Source organism: Tachysurus fulvidraco, chromosome 14 (assembly GCF_022655615.1).
Source record: "Tachysurus fulvidraco isolate hzauxx_2018 chromosome 14, HZAU_PFXX_2.0, whole genome shotgun sequence".
NCBI classification, from domain to species: Eukaryota; Metazoa; Chordata; class Actinopteri; order Siluriformes; family Bagridae; genus Tachysurus; species Tachysurus fulvidraco.
This window is the reverse complement of record NC_062531.1, coordinates 1,439,664-1,460,618: the sequence shown is the minus strand read 5'-3', so window position 1 is coordinate 1,460,618 and position 20,955 is coordinate 1,439,664. Positions and strand designations below refer to the sequence as shown.

General features: G+C 44.8%; 3 protein-coding genes across 4 annotated transcripts in view; all 3 read right to left on the bottom strand.

Moving 5' to 3' along the window:
* dedd (death effector domain containing) overlaps nucleotides 1-4,719 on the bottom strand; it is a 7,855-nt gene extending 3,136 nt beyond the window's left edge. Inside the window, exons 1-5 of the mRNA XM_047799925.1 lie at nucleotides 4,364-4,719; nucleotides 3,510-4,062; nucleotides 3,311-3,418; nucleotides 438-569; nucleotides 3-271 (exon numbers count right to left, since the gene is read on the bottom strand). Of these exons, the coding sequence (XP_047655881.1) occupies nucleotides 3-271; nucleotides 438-569; nucleotides 3,311-3,418; nucleotides 3,510-3,960 (960 nt within the window). The 5' untranslated portion in view covers nucleotides 3,961-4,062; nucleotides 4,364-4,719. The remainder of the gene's footprint in view (nucleotides 1-2; nucleotides 272-437; nucleotides 570-3,310; nucleotides 3,419-3,509; nucleotides 4,063-4,363) is intronic.
* Nucleotides 4,720-5,793: 1,074 nt separating this feature from the next.
* On the bottom strand, nucleotides 5,794-9,253 carry LOC113656903 (phospholipase A and acyltransferase 2-like). The gene is made up of 4 exons (XM_027168366.2): nucleotides 9,099-9,253; nucleotides 7,658-7,778; nucleotides 6,579-6,877; nucleotides 5,794-6,346 (listed from the first exon to the last, which is right to left on the bottom strand). Exons 1-4 carry the CDS (start codon nucleotides 9,114-9,116, stop codon nucleotides 6,266-6,268), a joined length of 519 nt encoding a protein of 172 aa, XP_027024167.1. The 5' UTR covers nucleotides 9,117-9,253; the 3' UTR covers nucleotides 5,794-6,265.
* A 1,285-nt stretch (nucleotides 9,254-10,538) lies between these two features.
* On the bottom strand, nucleotides 10,539-20,683 carry bgna (biglycan a). 2 transcript variants are annotated; one of them, XM_027168372.2, is made up of 8 exons: nucleotides 20,528-20,683; nucleotides 19,282-19,530; nucleotides 15,362-15,474; nucleotides 14,272-14,485; nucleotides 13,931-14,041; nucleotides 13,572-13,665; nucleotides 12,752-12,890; nucleotides 10,539-10,829 (listed from the first exon to the last, which is right to left on the bottom strand). In XM_027168372.2, the coding sequence occupies exons 2-8, from the start codon at nucleotides 19,523-19,525 to the stop codon at nucleotides 10,638-10,640; spliced, it is 1,107 nt and encodes a 368-aa protein (XP_027024173.1). In that variant the 5' UTR covers nucleotides 19,526-19,530; nucleotides 20,528-20,683; the 3' UTR covers nucleotides 10,539-10,637. The 2 variants fall into 2 exon arrangements, with proteins under 2 accessions (XP_027024173.1, XP_027024174.1); XM_027168373.2 differs by having other exon boundaries at nucleotides 19,282-19,527; nucleotides 20,528-20,681.
* Nucleotides 20,684-20,955: the final 272 nt, after the last annotated feature.

The window sequence follows — 20,955 nt, the reverse complement described above, 5'->3', positions numbered from 1 at the left end:
GCCTGCTTTAGCGAGTCTGTGATGAAGACGCCCTTCAGGGCTTCCAGCAGCGAGCCGTTGATGTAGTCACGCCAGAACGCGTCCAGGTAAGTGAGCTCTGAGAATTTAATGTCGCAGATGATGGATCCGAGGTCACGCGATTTCAGGATGGTGTTGGCCTGGTTGAAGCGTTCAAACTGGCGCTCCAGCGCCTCCTGCTTGTTGGAGAAGACGTTGCCTTGGAGGGCCGAGTCGTGCTGGCAGTACTCCGCTCTCACACGCAGACGGATATCTGAGGGAAGATACGGACATCAGAGATCTATGTACGTGTGACACGGAGCCAACAACACACTGCACAAATTAGACCACTCTATACACACACACGTGTGTATGTATATATAAACAAACACGTGTGTGTGTGTGTGTGTGTGTGTGTGTGTCTGCATGTGTATGTGTACCGCAGGTCTGTTTCTCCCGGCAGTCCGCCACACTGTGAGCTCTCTTCCTCTTTCTGTTTGTGGTGGGCGTGGTCGGTTTAGGGCAGGGCTGACACACCGCAGGAGAAGGGCAATGAATCACAGGATGTGGACCTGCACAGAAGCATGCAGAAGAAGCTTTTTTCACTTTATCAAGACACACACACACACACACAAAGAGACACACACACACTCAAAGACACGCACACACACTGCGCGAGAGAGAGACACTCGCGCACACACCGGCGAGAGTGAGAGACACACACACACCGGCGAGAGAGAGACACACCCACACACACAGGCGAGAGAGAGAGAGACACACACCCACACACTGGAGAGAGAGAGACACACACACAGGCGAGAGAGCGAGAGAGAGAGAGAGAGACACACCCACACACTGGAGAGAGAGAGACACACCCACACACACACACAGGCGAGAGAGAGAGACACACCCACACACTGGAGAGAGAGAGAGACACACACACACACAGGTGAGAGAGAGAGAGAGAGAGAGACACACCCACACACACACACAGGCGAGAGAGAGAGAGACACACCCACACACTGGAGAGAGAGAGACACACACACACACCGGCGAGAGAGAGAGAGAGAGAGACACACACACACACACACACACCGGCGAGAGAGAGAGAGAGAGACACACACACCGGCGAGAGAGAGAGAGACACACACACACACACCGGCGAGAGAGACACACACACACAGGCGAGAGAGAGAGACACACACACACACACACACTGGCGAGAGAGAGAGAGAGAGAGAGAGACACACACACACTGGCGAGAGAGAGAGAGACACACACACACTGGCGAGAGAGAGAGAGACACACACACTGGCGAGAGAGAGAGACACACACACACTGGCGAGAGAGAGAGAGACACACACACTGGCGAGAGAGAGACACACACACATTGGCGAGAGAGAGAGAGAGAGAGAGAGACACACACATTGGCGAGAGAGAGAGAGAGAGAGACACACACACACACCGGCGAGAGAGGGAGAGACACACACACCACGAGAGAGACTCACACACCGCGAGAGAGAGACACGCACCACGAAAGAGAGCCACACACACACACACTGGCGAGAGAGAGAGAGAGAGAGAGAGAGACACAGACACACACACACACACTGGCGAGAGAGAGAGACACACACACACTGGCGAGAGAGAGAGAGACACACACACTGGCGAGAGAGAGAGAGAGACACACACACACTGGCGAGAGGGCGAGAGAGAGACACACACACATTGGCGAGAGGGCGAGAGAGAGACACACACACATTGGCGAGAGGGCGAGAGAGAGACACACACACATTGGCGAGAGGGCGAGAGAGAGACACACACACACCGGCGAGAGAGGGAGAGACACACACACACACACACCGACACACACACACACACACCGACACACACACACACACACACCGACACACACACACACACACACACACCGACACACACCGACACACACCGACACACACACACCGACACACACACCGACACACACCGACACACACACCGACACACACCCACACCACACGACACCCACACACCCACACACCACACACACCACACCACCGACACCTACCCACCACCACCGACACCCTACACACACGACCGCACACACACCTACACACCACACACACCTACCCACACACCCGACACCACACCACACCACCAACCCTCACACCACACAGCACACACAACACTACACACACACACACACACACAGACCGACACACACACACACACACCCGACACACACACACACACACACACCGACACACACACACACACACACACCGACACACACAACACACACGACACCCACCACACCACACAACCGGACACACACACACACACACACAGACACACACACACACACACACACACCGACACACACACACACACACACACACCGACACACACACACACACACACACACACACACACACACAGACACACACACACCGACACAGCACACACCGACACACACACACACACACCACACCGACACACACACACACACCGACACACACACAACACACACAACAACCGTCACACACACACAACACACACACACCGTCACAACCACCGACACACACACAACCGACACACACACCGACACCACACAACCGACACACACACACACACACCGTACACACACACAGACACACCACACCACACCGACACCTACACACACACACACACACCCCTACACACACACATACACACCGACACACACACACAACACACCGACACACACACCCACACACTCCTACACAAATCACACACACACACTACACACAACACCGTACACACCACCACCCGACACACACACACACACACCACCCACACACACCCACAACACACAACCTACCACACACAACACAGCACCGACACACACACACACACACACACACACTACACAACACACACACCACACACACACACACAACCTACACCCACACACACACACACACACACCTACACACACACACCACACACACACACCTACACAACACACACACACACACACACCGTTCACACACACACACCAATCACACACCGTCACAACTACACCGACACACACACACCAACACCCACACACCGACACACACACACACACACCCACACACACACCACACCGACACACACCCCCCACACCGTACACACACCACACACCACCTACACAACACACACACACACACCGACACACACACACACACCGACACACACACACACACACACCGACACACACACACACACACCCACACACCGACACCGACACACACACCGACACCGACACACACACCGACACCGACACACACACCTGCACAACTGTGCGGTGTGGCCTGTGGGCTCTCTGTTCTGCTTCCCCGAGGAACAATGTAGCGCACAGACGTCTCCTCTAAGTACTGATCCACTGGGTCTGGACACACTGCAGAATACACACACAAACACACACACGCTTTATTTATCTGAATCTGATTATTACCAGGCTAATTGGAGTGGAGTGTGTGTACACTCACCAGTCTGTCTTTTGCGTAGTGTGATGTAAGGCAGAAGGTCATGTCTGGTAATGATGCGCAGCAGCTGGAGAATGTGCCGAAAATTCGTCTCATCACAGCGTCCCTGTCTCTCCAGTGCCAGCAAGAATTCTCGCCCGTCCTGTATTCCACCGCGTTCGTACTCGTCAATGACATCCACGGATAGGAAGGAGAGAACGCGAACGTCGCGGTGTGTGAGGTGAGTGCCGACAATGTCGAACATGCGGTGCAGCGAGTACAGACCGTACGCATCATACACTGCCTCCTCCGGCCACGTGTGTTGGGAGCTAGAGGAAGACGACGTGGATTGGGATGCACCTTGCACGTGTGAAGTCGAGGGTCCTGAGCGTGAGCGTGAGCTCGAGCTTCTCGAGGAGGAGCTCTGTGGAGCGGGAAGAGCACGGGTGGCATGTCTTTGCCGCTGTGATGTCATCACTCCGCGCCACAAGGACGGAGACGCAGGATGATGGGATTTCCTAAAAATAAGGACTGGGTTCTGCACACACGGTGCCCGACTCTCGCCTCCAGCTTCACTCTGTGATCATAAACACAAGGCTTTAGATAAAACAAAACATTAAATCATAATTTTATTGACTGTTATGTAATGTAAAGTAAAGCACACTAGTCATGAAGCCATGACAAATCTATATTAAAAATACATACACAAATAATATAATCAACACAAAATGTGCTAGATAGTAAGTTTTTTTTACATTATTCCAGTTAAGACTTTTAAACCTATTAAAACAAAGCATCAAAAAAACATCAATTGTAGCTCTAAAACCTCATCTGGGTTAAAATGTTAGCCAGTTAGCTAGTAAAGTAACGTTACTAACCGACAGAACAATACAGTTAGAAAAGAGAAGAGAAAAACAAGATAACTTCTGAATTCCTACAGCTTCTTATTATTTATACGAGATGGTCGACATTATTTTAGCTCTTTTGGTACCATAGCAACGCAGTAAGCTATGCGACTAGCTGGCTTGTTGTACTAGTTAGCATGACAAGCTACGTCAGCATCACTGATACAATAAACAAAGTAAAACGTATATAAAAAAAATTTGTCACTAATAATTCGTGTACTGAATAAACAACTCGACCGATTTATAAAAATCACATTTAAATACAGTTTTGAGACAAACCCCTGTAATAGCTAAGCTAAGCTATGCTAAGCTATGCTATGCTATAGTCAACCTACTGGCGTTTATGTCACACTGCGCTTGCGCACTGTGTAAGTCTGCTCGCCGGGTTCTACACCACGCATGCGCAGAAAACAGACTAGTGACAGCGTACAGATAAACTAAGCTAAGCTAAAGCTAACGAATTTAACAGCCATGTGTAGCAAATAGCTAGCAAACAGTTTCCCAATTCTTACCTGTTGGAGGTCATTAATCAACCCAGGATTTCTGTGATGTTTAAACCGAGCTATGTATAAGCGATAAATAAGCGTATAGAACCGTATAATTGCGTAAATTCACCGCTTTTGTGAATGGAGTGAATAAAAGCTAAAAGGCATGTCCATGTTTTGTTTCTCCGCTAACCAAGAAACATCCGGGAACTTTTCTCCCCAACATCCGGGACATTTCAGGCTAATCAAGATTCAGACTGTGTGTGTGTGTGTGTGTGTGTGTGTGTGTGTGTGTGTGTGTGTGTGTGTGTGTGTGTGTGTGTGTGTGTGTGTGTGTGTGTGTGTGTGTGTGTGTGTGTGTGTGTGTGTGTGTGTTCGTTCAGAGCCACCACAGAACACAGCACTTTGTCAGCTTCCACATTTAGGTGCAGATAAATGAGTAAAACACACCTTTATTAAACACTACATGCTCAAAAGTATGTGCTCCCCAACCATCACACTACCACGTGACTCTTGACTCCTTTGGGATGAACTGGAACACAATGGCTTAGTGGTTAGCACGTTCGCCTCACACCTCCAGGGTTGGGGGTTCGACTCCCACCTCTGCCTCGTGTGTGTGGAGTTTGCATGTTTTCCCCGTGCCTCAGGGGTTTCCTGAGTTTCCTGGGTACTCCGGTTTCCTCCCCCGGTCCAAAGACATGCATGCTAGGTTGATTGGCATCTCTGGAAAATTGTCCGGAGTGTGTGTGTGTGTGTGTGTGTGTGTGTGTGTGTGTGTGTGCCCTGCGATGGGTTGGCACTCTGTTCAGGGTGTATCCTGCCTCGATGCCCGATGACACCTGAGATAGGCACAGGCTCCCCGTGACCCGAGGTAGTTCGGATAAGCGGTAGTAAATGAGTGAGTGAGTAAGAGGACTGTTTATCAGGATAAGTCTTTTTATTTTAAGTTTTTTTGCCTCACTTCTAGTAAAAAAAAGAACATAAATCTTAGACTATATGATGTACCTGGTTAGTATTAAAACTCTAAAAAGAAGAAGAAGAAAAAGAAAAAGAAGGAAACCTTTGTATTGTTCACTATAGTTCTCATTGTTATTACTATAATGGCACATTGACTTGTCTGCAAATTAAGAGATTTTATTAAAGTTATTTAAATACTCACACATAAATAAATTGCAACTTTAGCCAAAATCATAATCTGAAATAATACATATTTAGGCTTAATAATATGGAATTTCCCTTCTCCATGGTCTGCACTGTGTTACTGAGCTGAGGCGGTGCCGTGAGAGTGTTAGAGCACAAAACACAGCACAAATCCATCAAAACAATTAAGACTTATGTATTAACACAATATGTATTGTTCTGGTTAGGATATTAAGACGTCTGTGAAAGATTAGGAAGTCATTTTCCACACAATGTCTGCAAACACTTTAGTTGTCTCCTCACATTCCTTGTTTTTGGCTTTTCCTGGAATCTGGATCAAACACAAACAGAATAATTTAGTGATGTAGATGTATATGTAGAAATTCCCAAATATAAAAGTGAGACTTGTTTTCTATGAGCTATTTATAAGTTTTATTTCACTCATTACCAAATACAAACATAGTCAGATGATGCAAACTGCATTAGGGATTAATAACCGTGGTACAGTATGATGATGATGTGGTGAGTTTGATCTCTGGTGAATTCACAGCATCTGAACTCACCTGGTTACACACGGCTTTTCCATAGCGTACAAATGTGGCGTAGTGTTCGCAGTTCTGAGTGAACAGACGGTAAGGAAGTTGTTGGTCCAGCAGGCCGTCACGCCGTCGCTTCATTTCCTCTCGCTCTGAGGGAGTGAATGTGTGCTGGGTATTGTTCACTACTACTTGAGCTCCTTTGGGGACGTTGACTTCTGCGAGACGTTGGCGGCGGATCCGTGTCTCTCCGAGCAGGAGATCACCACACACAGGGAACATGGTCTGCAGGCAACCGCGGAACTTGTTCATCAGCTCTGTCTCATCTAGGAGAAAAACGAGTACTGTACGCTGAACAGGTCAAACACACCTGAACCAGTTAAGCAGTAACAGTGAACACTTCTGAGCCAGACAATCAGGAACAAGAAAACTTCTGAACAACGATCACTACAAATACACACACCTGCCAACAACCGGGTATTCAGGATTACTGAGCACACCTAGCACACCTGATCAAGGTAATCAAGAACACTAAACACACACACTCACTTCAGTAATCATATTAATCAGGAACACTGAACACTCCTAACACACCTGACCCAGGTAATCAGGAACGCTGAACACTAAACACACACTCACTCACTCTCTCTCATTCATATTCTACCGCTTATCCGAACTTCTCGGGTCACGGGGAGCCTGTGCCTATCTCAGGCGTCATCGGGCATCGAGGCAGGATACACCCTGGACGGAGTGCCAACCCATCGCAGGGCACACACACACTCTCATTCACTCACACACTCACACACTATGGACAATTTTCCAGAGATGCCAATCAACCTACCATGCATGTCTTTGGACCGGGGGAGGAAACCGGAGAACACACACACTCACTTTCAGTAATCATATTAATCAGGAACACTGAACACTCCTAACACACCTGAACCATGTTATCAAAAACGCTGAACATTCCTGACACACCTGAACCAGGTTATCAGGAACACCAGCATTCCAAAGGCACACCTTCAGCAGGTGATCAGGAACACCAGAGGAGGTGTGTTAATGTGGGAATCCCTCAGCTTGGAAGACACTGCTTTAGGTTTTCCTACCTGCGACTGCAAAGTGAATGACGTATCCATCCCCGTCGTACACGCCCCAGTGCGCGTAGCCAATCGGATACACGAATTCGATCAGGTCTCCGAAGCGGGCGGTCGCCTCGATTTCAGCAACCTGTACATCACACGTAGGTTTGGGAACGAGTTTTACCACATGCACTACACATTATACACATTACAGAGAGGAGTTTCAGGACTATTCCCCAAAAACTGATCAACAACCGAGACCGTAGAGCTTTCACGATTCTTTCCTTCAAGTACGCAATTTTTTTAAATTTCTTTGTTCAACATGCTCCATTTCATCAAAGTATAGATGACGTTAAAAATCCGTACCGAACAATTCTGCGTGTAAATATCTGTTAAAAGATCTCACGTATGCACGTAATTAGAACTGAGATCTATGTGTGATCTGTATTAGAACTAAGATCTATGTGTGATCTGTATTAGAACTAAGATCTATGTGTGATCTGTATTAGAACTGAGATCTATGTGTGATCTGTATTAGAACTAAGATCTATGTGTGATCTGTATTAGAACTGAGATCTATGTGTGATCTGTATTAGAACTAAGATCTATGTGTGATCTGTATTAGAACTAAGATCTATGTGTGATCTGTATTAGAACTGAGATCTATGTGTGATCTGTATTAGAACTGAGATCTATGTGTGATCTGTATTAGAACTGAGATCTATGTGTGATCTGTATTAGAACTGAGATCTATGTGTGATCTGTATTAGAACTGAGATCTATGTGTGATCTGTATTAGAACTGAGATCTATGTGTGATCTGTATTAGAACTGAGATATATGTGTGATCTGTATTAGATGTAAGATCTATGTGTGATCTGTATTAGAACTGAGATCTATGTGTGATCTGTATTAGAACTGAGATATATGTGTGATCTGTATTAGATGTAAGATCTATGTGTGATCTGTATTAGAACTAAGATCTATGTGTGATCTGTATTAGAACTAAGATCTGTGAGTCCATCTGCTTATGTTCTTTACTCATCTTCCTGGATACTGTGTTAGAAATCGTGTCCTGATCGGTTAAAGTTTGGTGCATTTATGGTCATTTAAACTCTGCAGTCATCTTCATCTGCTGGCACATAACCCTTAAAGGTATAATATCTTTTTTTTTTCACAAAGTAAAACCATCTAACAAGCTAAAAAAAACAACAACACAGCTTTTGGTGGAGCGGTGGCAAGCTTGGTACGATATTGAGACTCAAAACCTCTGACTTCTACATTTAACAGACCTCCTACAACTCATCTTCTCATGAGCTACAGAGACTGCTGTAAGCCTCCAGGACACACGTTTTACACATCTGATCTAACCATGAACATACTGTAGGAAATGAATGTGCGTTAATAAGATCTCACATAATCTCACATAACCCTGTTAATGAAAGTATTTTCTTTATAAATAAACTCACCTGGTCTTTGAATTCCATCGCTGTTGTTGTTGGTGTTTTTATCTTCACTCCGTAGAGTGAAATCTGGAATCCTGACACCAGCCTGATGAGCAGGTTGAACTGGAGAAATCACAGCTGCGTGGCTCGGTGGGCGTGACACACAGCTACAATGCAAACTAAAGCTAAAGTGTATGTAAAGAATTAGGATCTAATTTAAATATCAAAGCCCTTTTCGGTACAGTCAGTGGATTCATATTCACATTCCAAGTTCTTAAAAAAAGGTTTATATGTTGTGGCTTAGTGGTTAGCACGTTCACCTCACACCTCCAGGGTCGGGGGGTTCGATTCCCACCTCCGCCTCGTGTGTGTGGAGTTTGCATGTTCTCCCCGTGCCTCGGGGGTTTCCTCCGGGTACTCCGGTTTCCTCCCCCGGTCCAAAGACATGCATGGTAGGTTGATTGGCATCTCTGGAAAATTGTCCGTAGTGTGTGAGTGTGTGAGTGAATGAGAGTGTGTGTGTGTGCCCTGTGATGGGTTGGCACTCCGTCCAGGGTGTATCCTGCCTCGATGCCCGATGACGCCTGAGATAGGCACAGGCTCCCCGTGACCCGAGGTAGTTCGGATAAGCGGTAGAGAATGAATGAATGAATGTATGACCCTGATGAACACACTCACACACCCGAGGAAACCCCCGAGGCACAGGGAGAACATGCAAACTCCACACACACAAGGCGGAGGAGGGAATCGAACCTGACCCCATCAGGGTCATATCCTACAAAAAGTTCAAGGTGTTCAAAAGCAACCTGTAATTCAAGACAAACCAGAACTTAATGTAAAATGATTTTATTGGTAATGAATTGCAGTCTCATCTGTTTGGTTAGTAAGATTTTATGTAATATATACTTCAGGTTTTAAAGGCGTCTCCTAATCTACACATCATGGGCCTTTATGTACGATGTGATTCATCAGAACAAATCATTGTTTGGTACAAAATCTGGGTGATTTATTGACATCATTAAAGCGCTTTGGGATTAAATTAGTGCGTAAAGTATCATGAAGCTGTAGAGCATAATGAGACACTGAGACGGACAGACAAGAAGAAATCCCTCTCCATCGGTATGAACAGGCGAGACATGCAGGATGCAGGACAACAGACTCATCAAAGCGTTAATCAGATACACACAACAAAGACGAAATAAAAAATTTCTACATTTAAAATGTATATCTTCAATTCATAGATTTCTGCTTCGTGACAGCACCACGCAAATAAAATTTAAATGAATTGAGTAAATATGTGACACTAAAAGAGTCTTGTGTATGTGTGTGTACGTGTGTGTGTGTGTGTGTGTGTGTGTGTGCGTGTGTGCGTGTGTGTGTGTCTGTGTCTGTGTCTGTGTTTGTGTGCGTGTGTGTGTGTGTGTGTGTGTGTGTGTGTGTGTGTGTGTGTGTGTGTGTGTGTGTGTGTGTGTGTGTCTGTGTCTGTGTTTGTGCGCGTGTGTGTGTGTGTGTGTGTGTGTGTGTGTGTGTGTGTGTGTGTGTGTGAGCACTGGGCATCTATTTCTAATGGTTGCCGAGCTGCACGGCCATGCTGTCAGTGACACAGCGGAAGGTAGCAGGCTGAATTTCCCAGTATTCAATGGGGTTCCCGAACAGACGGATGCCATTATAGAAGTCCTTCTTCATCCTGGACCCCATCGGGCAGAAATCATTCATCTTCACTGAGGTGATGTTATTGGAGTCAAGATAGACCACCTGTAGGAGAGAGAGAGAGAGAGAGAGAGAGAGAGAGAGAGAGAGAGATCGTAGATCCGATAGTATACTCCGATTTGAGAACAGAGAGATAGATAGAGAGGGTGTAGATGATCTATCTATTTCTCCCTATATTGGAGTTGCTCAAAAATGCCTTTTCTTTCTTCTCCATCTTCTTTAGTTATCTCTCTTATCTATTTTAATAGAGACAGAGATGGAGAGAGAGAGAGAGGAAGAGAGGGAGAGACAAAGAGTTAGAGAGAGGGAGAGAGGGAGAAAGAAAGGGAGGGAGAGAGAGGGAGAGAGAAAGAGAGGGAGAGAGAAGAGGTGAGGGTATTGAGTATTCATATCTTGTGAGTAGAAGATAGATATCTTTATATCTCGTCTCCCCTTTATTCTGTTTTTTATATATACTATCTCTCTATCTACTCTCTATCATATGCTCTTCTCTATATATATCTTTCTTCTATTTTTCTCTCTCACTATTCTCTCTCTATCTCTCAAATCTTATTTCTTTCTTTATCTCTCCACCTCTCTATCTCTCTCCTTCTCTCATCTGGCTTTCTTTTTTCTATATCATATATTTCTTTCCTATATTTTTTTTTTTCTCTTTTGTTTTTTTGTTTATACGTTTTTCATCTCTATATTTTCTAAATATATCCTCTCGTCTTTTCACTCTCTCGTCTGCTCGTGAGAGAGAGAGATATACAGAACATACAGTGAGTTAGATCTTATACATATAGTAGATGTTATTATCTCTTAATATATCATACTATATTCTGCGATCTATCTCCCACTCCCCTACATCCTCGCAGCTTCAATTTCCTCATCTCCCCTAGCTTCTTCTCTTTTATGTCGAGAGTTTCTTTTCTCTCTCTCTATCTCTAACTCTCTCTCTCTCTACTCTCTCTCTCTCCTCTCTCTCCCCTCCCCTTTCTCTTTTCTTCAGTCTCTTCGCCCCCATCTAATTCGTCTATTTATGCTCTCTCTGTTGATTGTAACGCGCTTTTCTCCCCTCCCGGTTTCTGTTCGGGTACTTTCTCTACCCCCACACCGAAGAAGATGGAGCAGCAAAGTTAGTTGTCTTTCTCTCTCTCTCTCTCTCTCTTCCTTCTTCTCTCTCTCTCGCTCTCTCTCTCTCTCTCTCTGCATCACCCTTACAACTTCCCCTTCACCTTGTCAAATATTTAACATTTAATGATGTATTCAGTGGGGCTTTTAAAATAAAGGTCATTTTGATTTAATCGTGTGGTTCAAGTTTTTGGGAGATATGGATGATATCATTAACCTAGAGGGATCTCACAACACAATATTAAAAGAAGAAGAAGAAGAAGAAGAACTTTATTTTTGCCAGATCTACATAAAAGCACCCGGCGCTCAGGAGCCTAAACCCCTTGAAGTTAACGAGGTGAATCCAAAGCTCAAAACGAGTTGAACTCTTGAGACTTTATCCGCACGCTCAGTAATGAAAGCAACATAAACCACAACAACAAAGAGGAAATACACTGAGGACAGAGACTGAGTCCCTACGATGGTCCACACTCAGCACTTGGTCTGGTCCACATCCAGATTTGGGTGCTAGACTTTAACCAGAGCTTTAACCAGCCTTAGTGACACCAAACCTTTACAGCTTGGTCACGATTGGCTTTAAACAGAAATGCCACACACGCATTTTCTGGATTTTTGGCCCAGATTGCAAAAGCTGTTAGAGTCTAATTGTGTCTGCTTACCGCTGCGCCGCTAACACTTAGCATCGTTATTAATAAGCACGTCTTACTGTGCCCGGTTTCTCAGATATGTAGGTGAGACTTACGGCAGGGCGACTAAATCTCTACACCACTGACAGACAGACTATATGTGGGGCTTCACATGTTATGAGATAGAAGATGAGACACACACACACACACACACACACACACACACACCTTCAGGTATTTCATACTGGGCAGGCCACTGGGGATGGTGGAGAGGCGGTTGTGGTCCAGGTGAAGCTCCGTCAGGAAGGGCAGGTATGAGAGCGCCCCATGTTCAATATGTAGGATGTGATTGGACCCAAGATTCAGTCTAATCTCAGATGAAAAAAATATATATATAAATAGAACAAGAGTTTGGCTGAGCATAGTAAAGTTCCATATAAACAAGGATGTAACATTTGCCCTGCTGTGTGGTGTTTAACCACAAGAGGGCATCATTTCCATTACATTACATGTATACGAGTATAACTATTGTACATTCTGCCACTTTAAACATTTTATTTTTAAGCCTCTGTTTTACTTTAACAGCTCTAACTGGAACGTACCACTGAGGCTCGAAACGGGGGTGTGATTGAATTATGTGTTTTATCTTTATTTTTGGTGGAAGAAGAATGTTTATAATAATGCTTATACAGAGCGACTTACTGTACATTATCTCATTATCATACAACTGAGCATTAAGGGCCTTGCTCAGGGGCCCAACAGTGGCAGTTTGGTGGACCTGGGATTAACCACTAGGCTACCACATGCATAGATAGATAGATAGATAGATAGATAGATAGATAGATAGATAGATAGATAGATAGATAGATAGATAGATAGATAGATAGATAGATAGATAGATAGATAGATATTGAACATTTAAAATTTACCCTGTAATCATTCGAAATGTTCACGTTTTAACTTTTATAAATGTTTTAAATAACCGTTTACAACGTTTCGATCCCTTACTATATTTTCCATGTGTCATATTGTCATAAATCAGTCCGACCTCTGCAGCTGCTTGTATCTGCTCAGGTCCTCCAGCTCGATGGCCTGGATCTCATTGTGGTCCAAATGGAGCTCATGGAGACTTGCTGGCAAATCTGACCAACACATACCAACACAATAGTGTGTTTCAGACCAAGGAGAGATAATTACTAGTTCAAGAAAGTTGCTTTGGACAGTAGACATGATCCTAAATGTACCTCCTTTGGTATGTGACTTTAGAACGTTGACAGCAGTTTCGGTCGTAACGTCAATAAAATAAATATAAATTCCTCATGTAACGCTGAGACAGAATAATTAGTCATCTTGATGACTAGCATGTTATAATAACATTACATAGAACTATAAAACAGTTCATGTTACCTTTTGGTACACCGGTGAGTTTTGCCTCAGAGATTCGTAGGTAGTTGATTTTCAGACCTATGAATGCTCCCGGCTCAAATCCGCTGTTGCGTATGGGATTATGACCCATTTCTGTACACAATTCAAAACAATAACGCAATCGATCTCCATCCTTTAAAATCATGGTTATAGTTATAACACTATATATATAAAACTGAGCTGTAAAAATTACGAGAGTCTGAGATGTTAGCATCGACTGATTTTAGTTCATATCTGCATTCGTATGACCACCGATGGCCACTGGGAGCAGCTTCACACAGTCTTGAAGTACGTACTGAACCTACAGGGGTTTTATATCTCACCAATCACATGCATGTTCTCCAGGTCACTGAAGGTCCCTGCAGCTACTCTGCGGATGCGGTTGTCATGGATACGCATCTCAACGAGAGACTTGGGCAGGTTGCGAGGGATGGAGGTGAGCAGGTTGTGGGAAATGTAGAGCTTCTTCAAGCACTTCAGAGGCCGGAAGGCATGAGGGTCAATACGCGAGATCAGGTTACTCCTCAAGATTAATGCCTGAGACACACATGCACACAAATAAATAATATAAAACTTAATGAATGGTTTTACAAGATTTAAAGAAAAATGGGCTAATAACAAGTGCCTTTTTGCGATTTGGCTCTTGTTTAAGAGTTTATCGCCATAGTAACGACATTTGACATGTTACTCTGTTTGGTCCGGATCTTATTACCCAGAGTACTGGTGTACGTCTTGTTACTTGAAACCGGTGTAATCCATTGAGTATTGAGTAATCCATTCATTCATTCATCTTCTACCGCTTATCCGAACTCCTCGGGTCACGGGGAGCCTGTGCCTATCTCAGGCGTCATCGGGCATCGAGGCAGGATACACCCTGGACGGAGTGCCAACCCATCACAGGGCACACACACACTCTCATTCACACACACACACACACACTACGGAAAATTTTCCAGAGATGCCAATCAACCTACCATGCATGTCTTTGGACCGGGGGAGGAAACCGGAGTACCCGGAGGAAACCCCCGAGGCACGGGGAGAACATGCAAACTCCACACACACGAGGCGGAGGCGGGAATCGAACCCCCGACCCTGGAGGTGTGAGGCGAACGTGCTAACCTCTAAGCCACCGTGCCCCCCTCATTGAGTATTCGTCTAGGTTAAATAAGTCCTGGAGCTAATTCTGTAGTCTCTTTACCAAGCCTCGTTCAGGGTCTTGGGCTCATGACTCTTGGACTCTGTATAATCGTCCAACGTCCGACGTCATTTGTCATATATTGCATTTGGAGATTATTAGCCAGAATACTGACCTGAATTTGGGTCTTGCTACTCAGTCTGAGTTTAGAGCTTTGGGTCAAGATCTAATTGCTAAAAACAATGAAGCCTCTTAGTAATTTTAGGACCAAGTCTTACATAGAGGTTACTGAGGCCTTTAAAATCTCCCTCTCGGAGCTCTGTGATGCCGTTGCTCTGCAGGTCTAACAGCCGGGTATCAGACGGGATGTTGGATGGCACATAAATCAAACCTGCAACAGAAACAGACATAATAGTATCATTCATTCATTTATTTACTTATTTGTGAATTTTAAGCTTGATGTTTTTTTTTTTATTTCCTTGTAATTTTTTTTTAAAAAGGGAAAAAATACAGGAAAAGAATTCTTATTGTGCTGTAATGATAATTCACAGTCAGCTCTGTGTCACGTGTGTCTGCTGGCATATACGTGTATCGTATCGACTCAGAAGAGTCAGACGTCATTATGTCCAAACCTGAGGCATGAAAATAAAGTTTGACTATGCAGTGATAAGCAGAAGCCAATCAAAGAGATTCAGTCTTTGTCAGTCAGTCAGTCGGTTGATCAGTGAGTCAGTGAGTCAGTCAAGTCAGTCGGTTAATGAGACAGACAGTCAGTGAGTCGGTCAGTCGGTCAGTCAGTGAGCCAGACAGACAGTGAGTCTGTTGGTCAGTGGGTCTGTCAGTGAGTCACTCAGTCACTGAGTGAGTCAGTCACTCAGATGAGTCAGTAAGTGAGTCAGTCACTGAGTCAGTTTGGTCAGGGATTAACTCAGTCAGTCACTCATTCAGTCAGTGAGTCAGTCAGTAAGTAAGTCAGTGAGTCTGTCAGTGAGTGAGTCAGTCACTGAATCAGATGGTCAGTGAGTAACTCAGTCAGTCACTCATTCAGTCAGTCATTAAGTCGGTCAGTCAGTGAGTCAGTCAGTCAGTGAGTCAGTCAGTGAGTGAGTCAGTCAGTCAGTCAGTGAGTCAGTCAGTCAGTGAGTCAGTCAGTGAGTGAGTCAGTCAGTCAGTCAGTGAGTCAGTCAGTGAGTCAGTCAGTCAGTCAGTCGGTCAATGCGTCAATCAGTCGGTCAGTAAGTGAGTCAGACAGTCAGTGAGTCAGTTGGTCTGTTGGCCAGTGGGACTGTCAGTGAGTCACTCAGTCAATGAGTGAGTCAGTCACTCAGACAAGTCAGTCAGTGAGTCAGTCACTGAGTCAGTTGGTCAGTGAGTGAGTCAGTGAGTCAGTCAGTCAGTGAGTCAGTCAGTGAGTCAGTAAGTCAGTCCACAGAGGTGTTTGCTTGCACTCTTCCATATTTATTTGTGTGTAATTAAATATAGATGCCCGATGACGCCTGAGATCAGCACAGGCTCCCCGTGACCCGAGAAGTTCCGATAAGCGGTAGAAGACGACTGAATGAATGAATAATTAAAAATATTGATTTAGTTTATTTTCCATGAACTCATGTGTATTACAAAATGTTCTCCTGCCAGCGAGACAACAGAAGGTTTCTAACAGAGAAAGCGACATTCCAAACTCTTACATCCTGCAGCTTTAAAGGAGAAATTGGAGAAAAGGCTCTAAAGCCGAGGTCACTGACGTGGGCAGAATTATGTCTTTGTTATAAGAATATAATTGAGTGAAACTTTAGCAAAGTTCAGGTAAAATACTCGGAAAACTACCAACTTATTATCTGTAATTGCAAACGTGTGCAGCAGAATGGTCTGTGGATTGTGCTGACCTGCAGTCTGTAAATAAACTCTAATAAAGTGGGCCGGGAGCCTGGGCTCAGAAAACATCCTCCTAACTGCTTTATTTTCACTTGTAAACTTTTCAGAAAGCAGTAATTTGGGAAATGTTGGGTAAATTGTGCAGTACTTAACCTCTGTGTGTGTGTGTGTGTGTGTGTGTGTGTGTGTGTGTGTGTGTGTGTGTGTGTGTGTGTGTACACGCATGTGCGCGTATACATATAATTACGACGGAGCCGGACTATCAGAGCTCCACGTTGCACAGCACGACGGCAGACGGAAAAAAGGGAGATGAAGAAACAAAGGAACAGAGAAAAGAAAAGAGACAGAAGGACAGTATGAGAGATAGAACCAATGGAAAAAGAGAGAAGAATGGAAGCAAAGATAGACAGAGACAGACTGACTGAAACAGTGAAAGAGAAACTGGTATTTTTCCTGCACATACTGTACACATCTGTAACATCTGTAGTCTTAATGTTACCATGGTAACCGGTGACTTATTTTTAAATAGCTACTTTTGGACTTCATGGGTGATGGCGAGACGGGCGTCGGTGTTTATGGCACATTCGCTCCCATGTAATAACACCATAAACAGTAGCGTCTGTAATAAACTACCATGTGCACAGGTGTCTCTCTCTCACACACACACACACACACACACTCACAGGGTCTGTCATCCAGACAGTAAAGTAACTCCTCTCTCACCACACGACTTTTCATGTGGCTCGCCAAAATTCTTCGGTGCTGTTCCATCACAATCCCACAGGCATTTTGATTTCCTTTCCTCTTTTTTTTTACACGCCGTTTTTGCTGCCGTTTTGATTAACAACTGTCCGAAAGTGTACATGAGGAAATGATGGGGGGAAAAGTAGGACATTGTGGGAACATAAAGAGGATATTGTTATTTTAATCACTTCCTTCCAGGCAGGTTCCTCGGTCCAGTCCACTCAAGTCCTTCTTAACGACAACATGAAACCGGATCTGACCTTTAATTTTCACCTTGTTGACAATTTTCCTGCTATTTAAATGATAAACACTAGAGTTTTAAAAATATATAAGCAATCGGATCACCGAGTCGGCCGAACTCTTCGGTGCAGCTGAAGAACAGGACCACCGTCAGGATCGGTGTCTCCTCTGACATGGGGTCGGTGGTGTTGATGAAGACGAGCAGTCTCCCATGATTGACTGCAGCCTAACGTGTCTGTCGTTCCATTTAATCTTTTTATTGATGATGCTTTGTTACTTTATCAGTTGAAGTGAAGTAGCACACTGGTGCAGAAGGTACCGACGCCACCTGGAACCTCCACGATCCCTGGTTCCATCATGAGTTTCTGTAAGGACTTTCCTATGTCGTCCTCGTGTCCGTATGGTTTCCTCCATGTGTCGGTAGGTGGACTGGATATGCTAAATCGGTCATAGGTGTTTCATGGTCTGGAGTGAACTTCTGACTTGTGAGATGTTCTCCAAATAAGAATGGAGGCCTTGTTCCAAGACTGATTTGAGCCGTGGTCCAAAACCAACTCTTTCTCTCGTTCTCTTCCTCTTAATTCTTTGGAATAAGAGTCTTTCCTTTAATTGATCAGATGGAGAGAAGTTATGGGGTCTGTTCCAACTTAATTTATCCCCTTATTCACTTGCTCTGATTTGATGCTCCTGGACATTTCCCTGCAGTTAAGACCAGTTGACCATCTAAAACATGGCAGTTCAGTTATTTATCTCAGCTCAGGTGTGATCTGTGTACCAACACTGTTGGTTTCCTGCTTCTGGTTGATTAAATTGCTTAATATTAACCCTTACCCCAACCCTAACCCCAACCCCAACCCTTACCCCTACCCCAACCCCAACCCCAACCCTAACCCCAACCCCAACCCTAACCCCAACCCCAACCCCAACCCTTACCCTAACCCCAACCCTTACCCCAACCCTAACCCCAACCCTTACCCTAACCCCAACCCTAACCCCAACCCTAACCCCAACCCCAACCCTTACCCTAACCCCAACCCTTACCCTAACCCTAACCCCAACCCTTACCCTTACCCTAACCTTTACCCCAACCCTAACCCCAACCCCAACCCCTACCCTAACCCCAACCCTAATCCTAACCCTAACCCTAACCCTTACCCTTACCCCAACCCTAACAATTACCCTAACCCCACCCTAAACCTAACCCTTACCCTAACCCTTACCCAGCAGGCTTTGCTATTTAAATACCTTTCACAATGAAATAAGGAATATTAACTGGTTTGACAAACTATCAGGAGCAGTTAATGTGTACAGGAATGGAAATGGACGTCAGATGCACACTAACCGAGATCAGAGCACTGAACCACCTGCAGGTGACACACACACCCGAACGGACATGTAGGTATGTCCAGCTGAGAGATGACGTCATACCCCGAGCCTTCCTCCTGATCCTTCATCATCATCGTCATCAGATCTCTGACATCAATATCTTCACCGAAATCCCAGAATCCTCTCTGCTGGAACGGAAGAGCAGAGGACAGGAGGAGGGATGCGGACAGCAGCATCGTTATCACGACGACCGTTGTCATGGCTGCTGAAAGAGAAAAATGGGAAGCGCAAGGCTGCAAAAAAGAAGACAAACTGGTGGCATTGATTCTGTACAGTGTCCCTGATTCCCTCATTTCTGTTGTTCGCCCTCTTTTTTATCTTTTTCCTTCTATGTTGTTCTACTTTCTTCCTTTCTTTCATCTACCATAATTCTCCTATTTTCTCCCTTTCTCCTCGTTCTGCCTGATTTCCTCACTTTTCCTTATTCTCTCATTCTCTCTCCTTTCCTTCCTATCATCATCCCAACTTTCCATGCTTTCCTCTTTTATTATCCCTAGTCCTTTCTTTCTCGTGTTTCCGTCCTTCTTCCTCTTTTTCTTATTTTTCTTCCCCCTTTCCCTCAGTCTTCCTCCTTAGTAGTTAATTCTTTTATACTCTGATTCTCCTTTGATTTTTTTTTAACAAAAAGTTTTCCGCCTTTCTCCACCTTTTTCCTTCAGTCTTATTCTCTCGTTCCCGATGTCATGTCCCTTCGCGTTTGGCTGTAGCGCCTGTCCTCGAATCGGCCGCACTGTGATTACTCGATTACAGTCCTGAAATAAAAATCTGTTGTGGAAAAGGCAAAGCTGAAAGCATGCGGTCGGTCCCGGACACGGAGACGCACCCAAACGCACCCTGCACCCAACCCTAACACCGTCTCAGGTGTTCCGCCCCATAATAAACACAACACTTTAAACACAGACACAAACGTGGCTTTAACGCACCACAAATTAAAGACTTTATTCAGACTAATAATTATTTAGTCTACAAAGGAATCAAACCCATGTGCTGAGAAATCTACATGTAGAAAAGAAACCAAGTGACTCAGAAGTGGAATTCTGTTAGAACACAAAACGTCATGAATTATCCATCATTGGAGTTTTGACCCAAATTACAGACTAAATAACTCTAGTCAGAATTTTACAGCTATGCAGAAAACACAAACGAGATGAAATTGACCGAGATGATGGAGTGCTAATCTATAAAAAAATGTGCCTTCTTACCTCTGAACAGTAGGCAGGTGTGACAGATCCTTCTTCTGTGTGTATGAGCTTCAGTGTTTCCTCATTGTGTTGAGTCCCTGCAACCCAACACCAGGGGATGAGGGCATTTCTACACAGAGCCCAAACGGTCCAGTCCCACTTACACTCTCTTCCCTCCCACTGTGTGTGTGAGAGAGAGAGAGAGAGAGAGAGAGAGAGAGAGAGAGAGAGAGAGAGAGAGAGAGAGAGAGTAAAGGGAGGGTACATGGATGGATGGATGGGTGGATGGATGGATGGAGGATAGATAGATAGGCCAAATGTGAGTGCAAGTGCAAGAGTGCAACCTTTTTTTTCGCCGCGGACCGGTCAATGGTTGATCATTTTCCCGCGGCTATACAATTAAATTAAAATAAATAATTTTACTTTAATTGTATTTAAACATGCCTTTT

Excerpts from the sequence above, each read along its gene's own strand:
- bgna (XM_027168372.2), bottom strand. The coding sequence starts at position 19,525 with ATGACAACGGTCGTCGTGATAACGATGCTGCTGTCCGCATCCCTCCTC. Across the intron at positions 13,666-13,930 it reads ACTCACCGGTGTACCAAAAG|ATTTGCCAGCAAGTCTCCAT; the intron begins GTAACATGAACT and ends TGTGTTGGTCAG. Across the intron at positions 12,891-13,571 it reads AGATACAAGCAGCTGCAGAG|ACTGAATCTTGGGTCCAATC; the intron begins GTCGGACTGATT and ends ATCTGAGATTAG.
- LOC113656903 (XM_027168366.2), bottom strand. Across the intron at positions 6,878-7,657 it reads CATTCACTTTGCAGTCGCAG|ATGAGACAGAGCTGATGAAC; the intron begins GTAGGAAAACCT and ends TTTTTCTCCTAG. Across the intron at positions 6,347-6,578 it reads GAAAAGCCGTGTGTAACCAG|ATTCCAGGAAAAGCCAAAAA; the intron begins GTGAGTTCAGAT and ends TGTTTGATCCAG.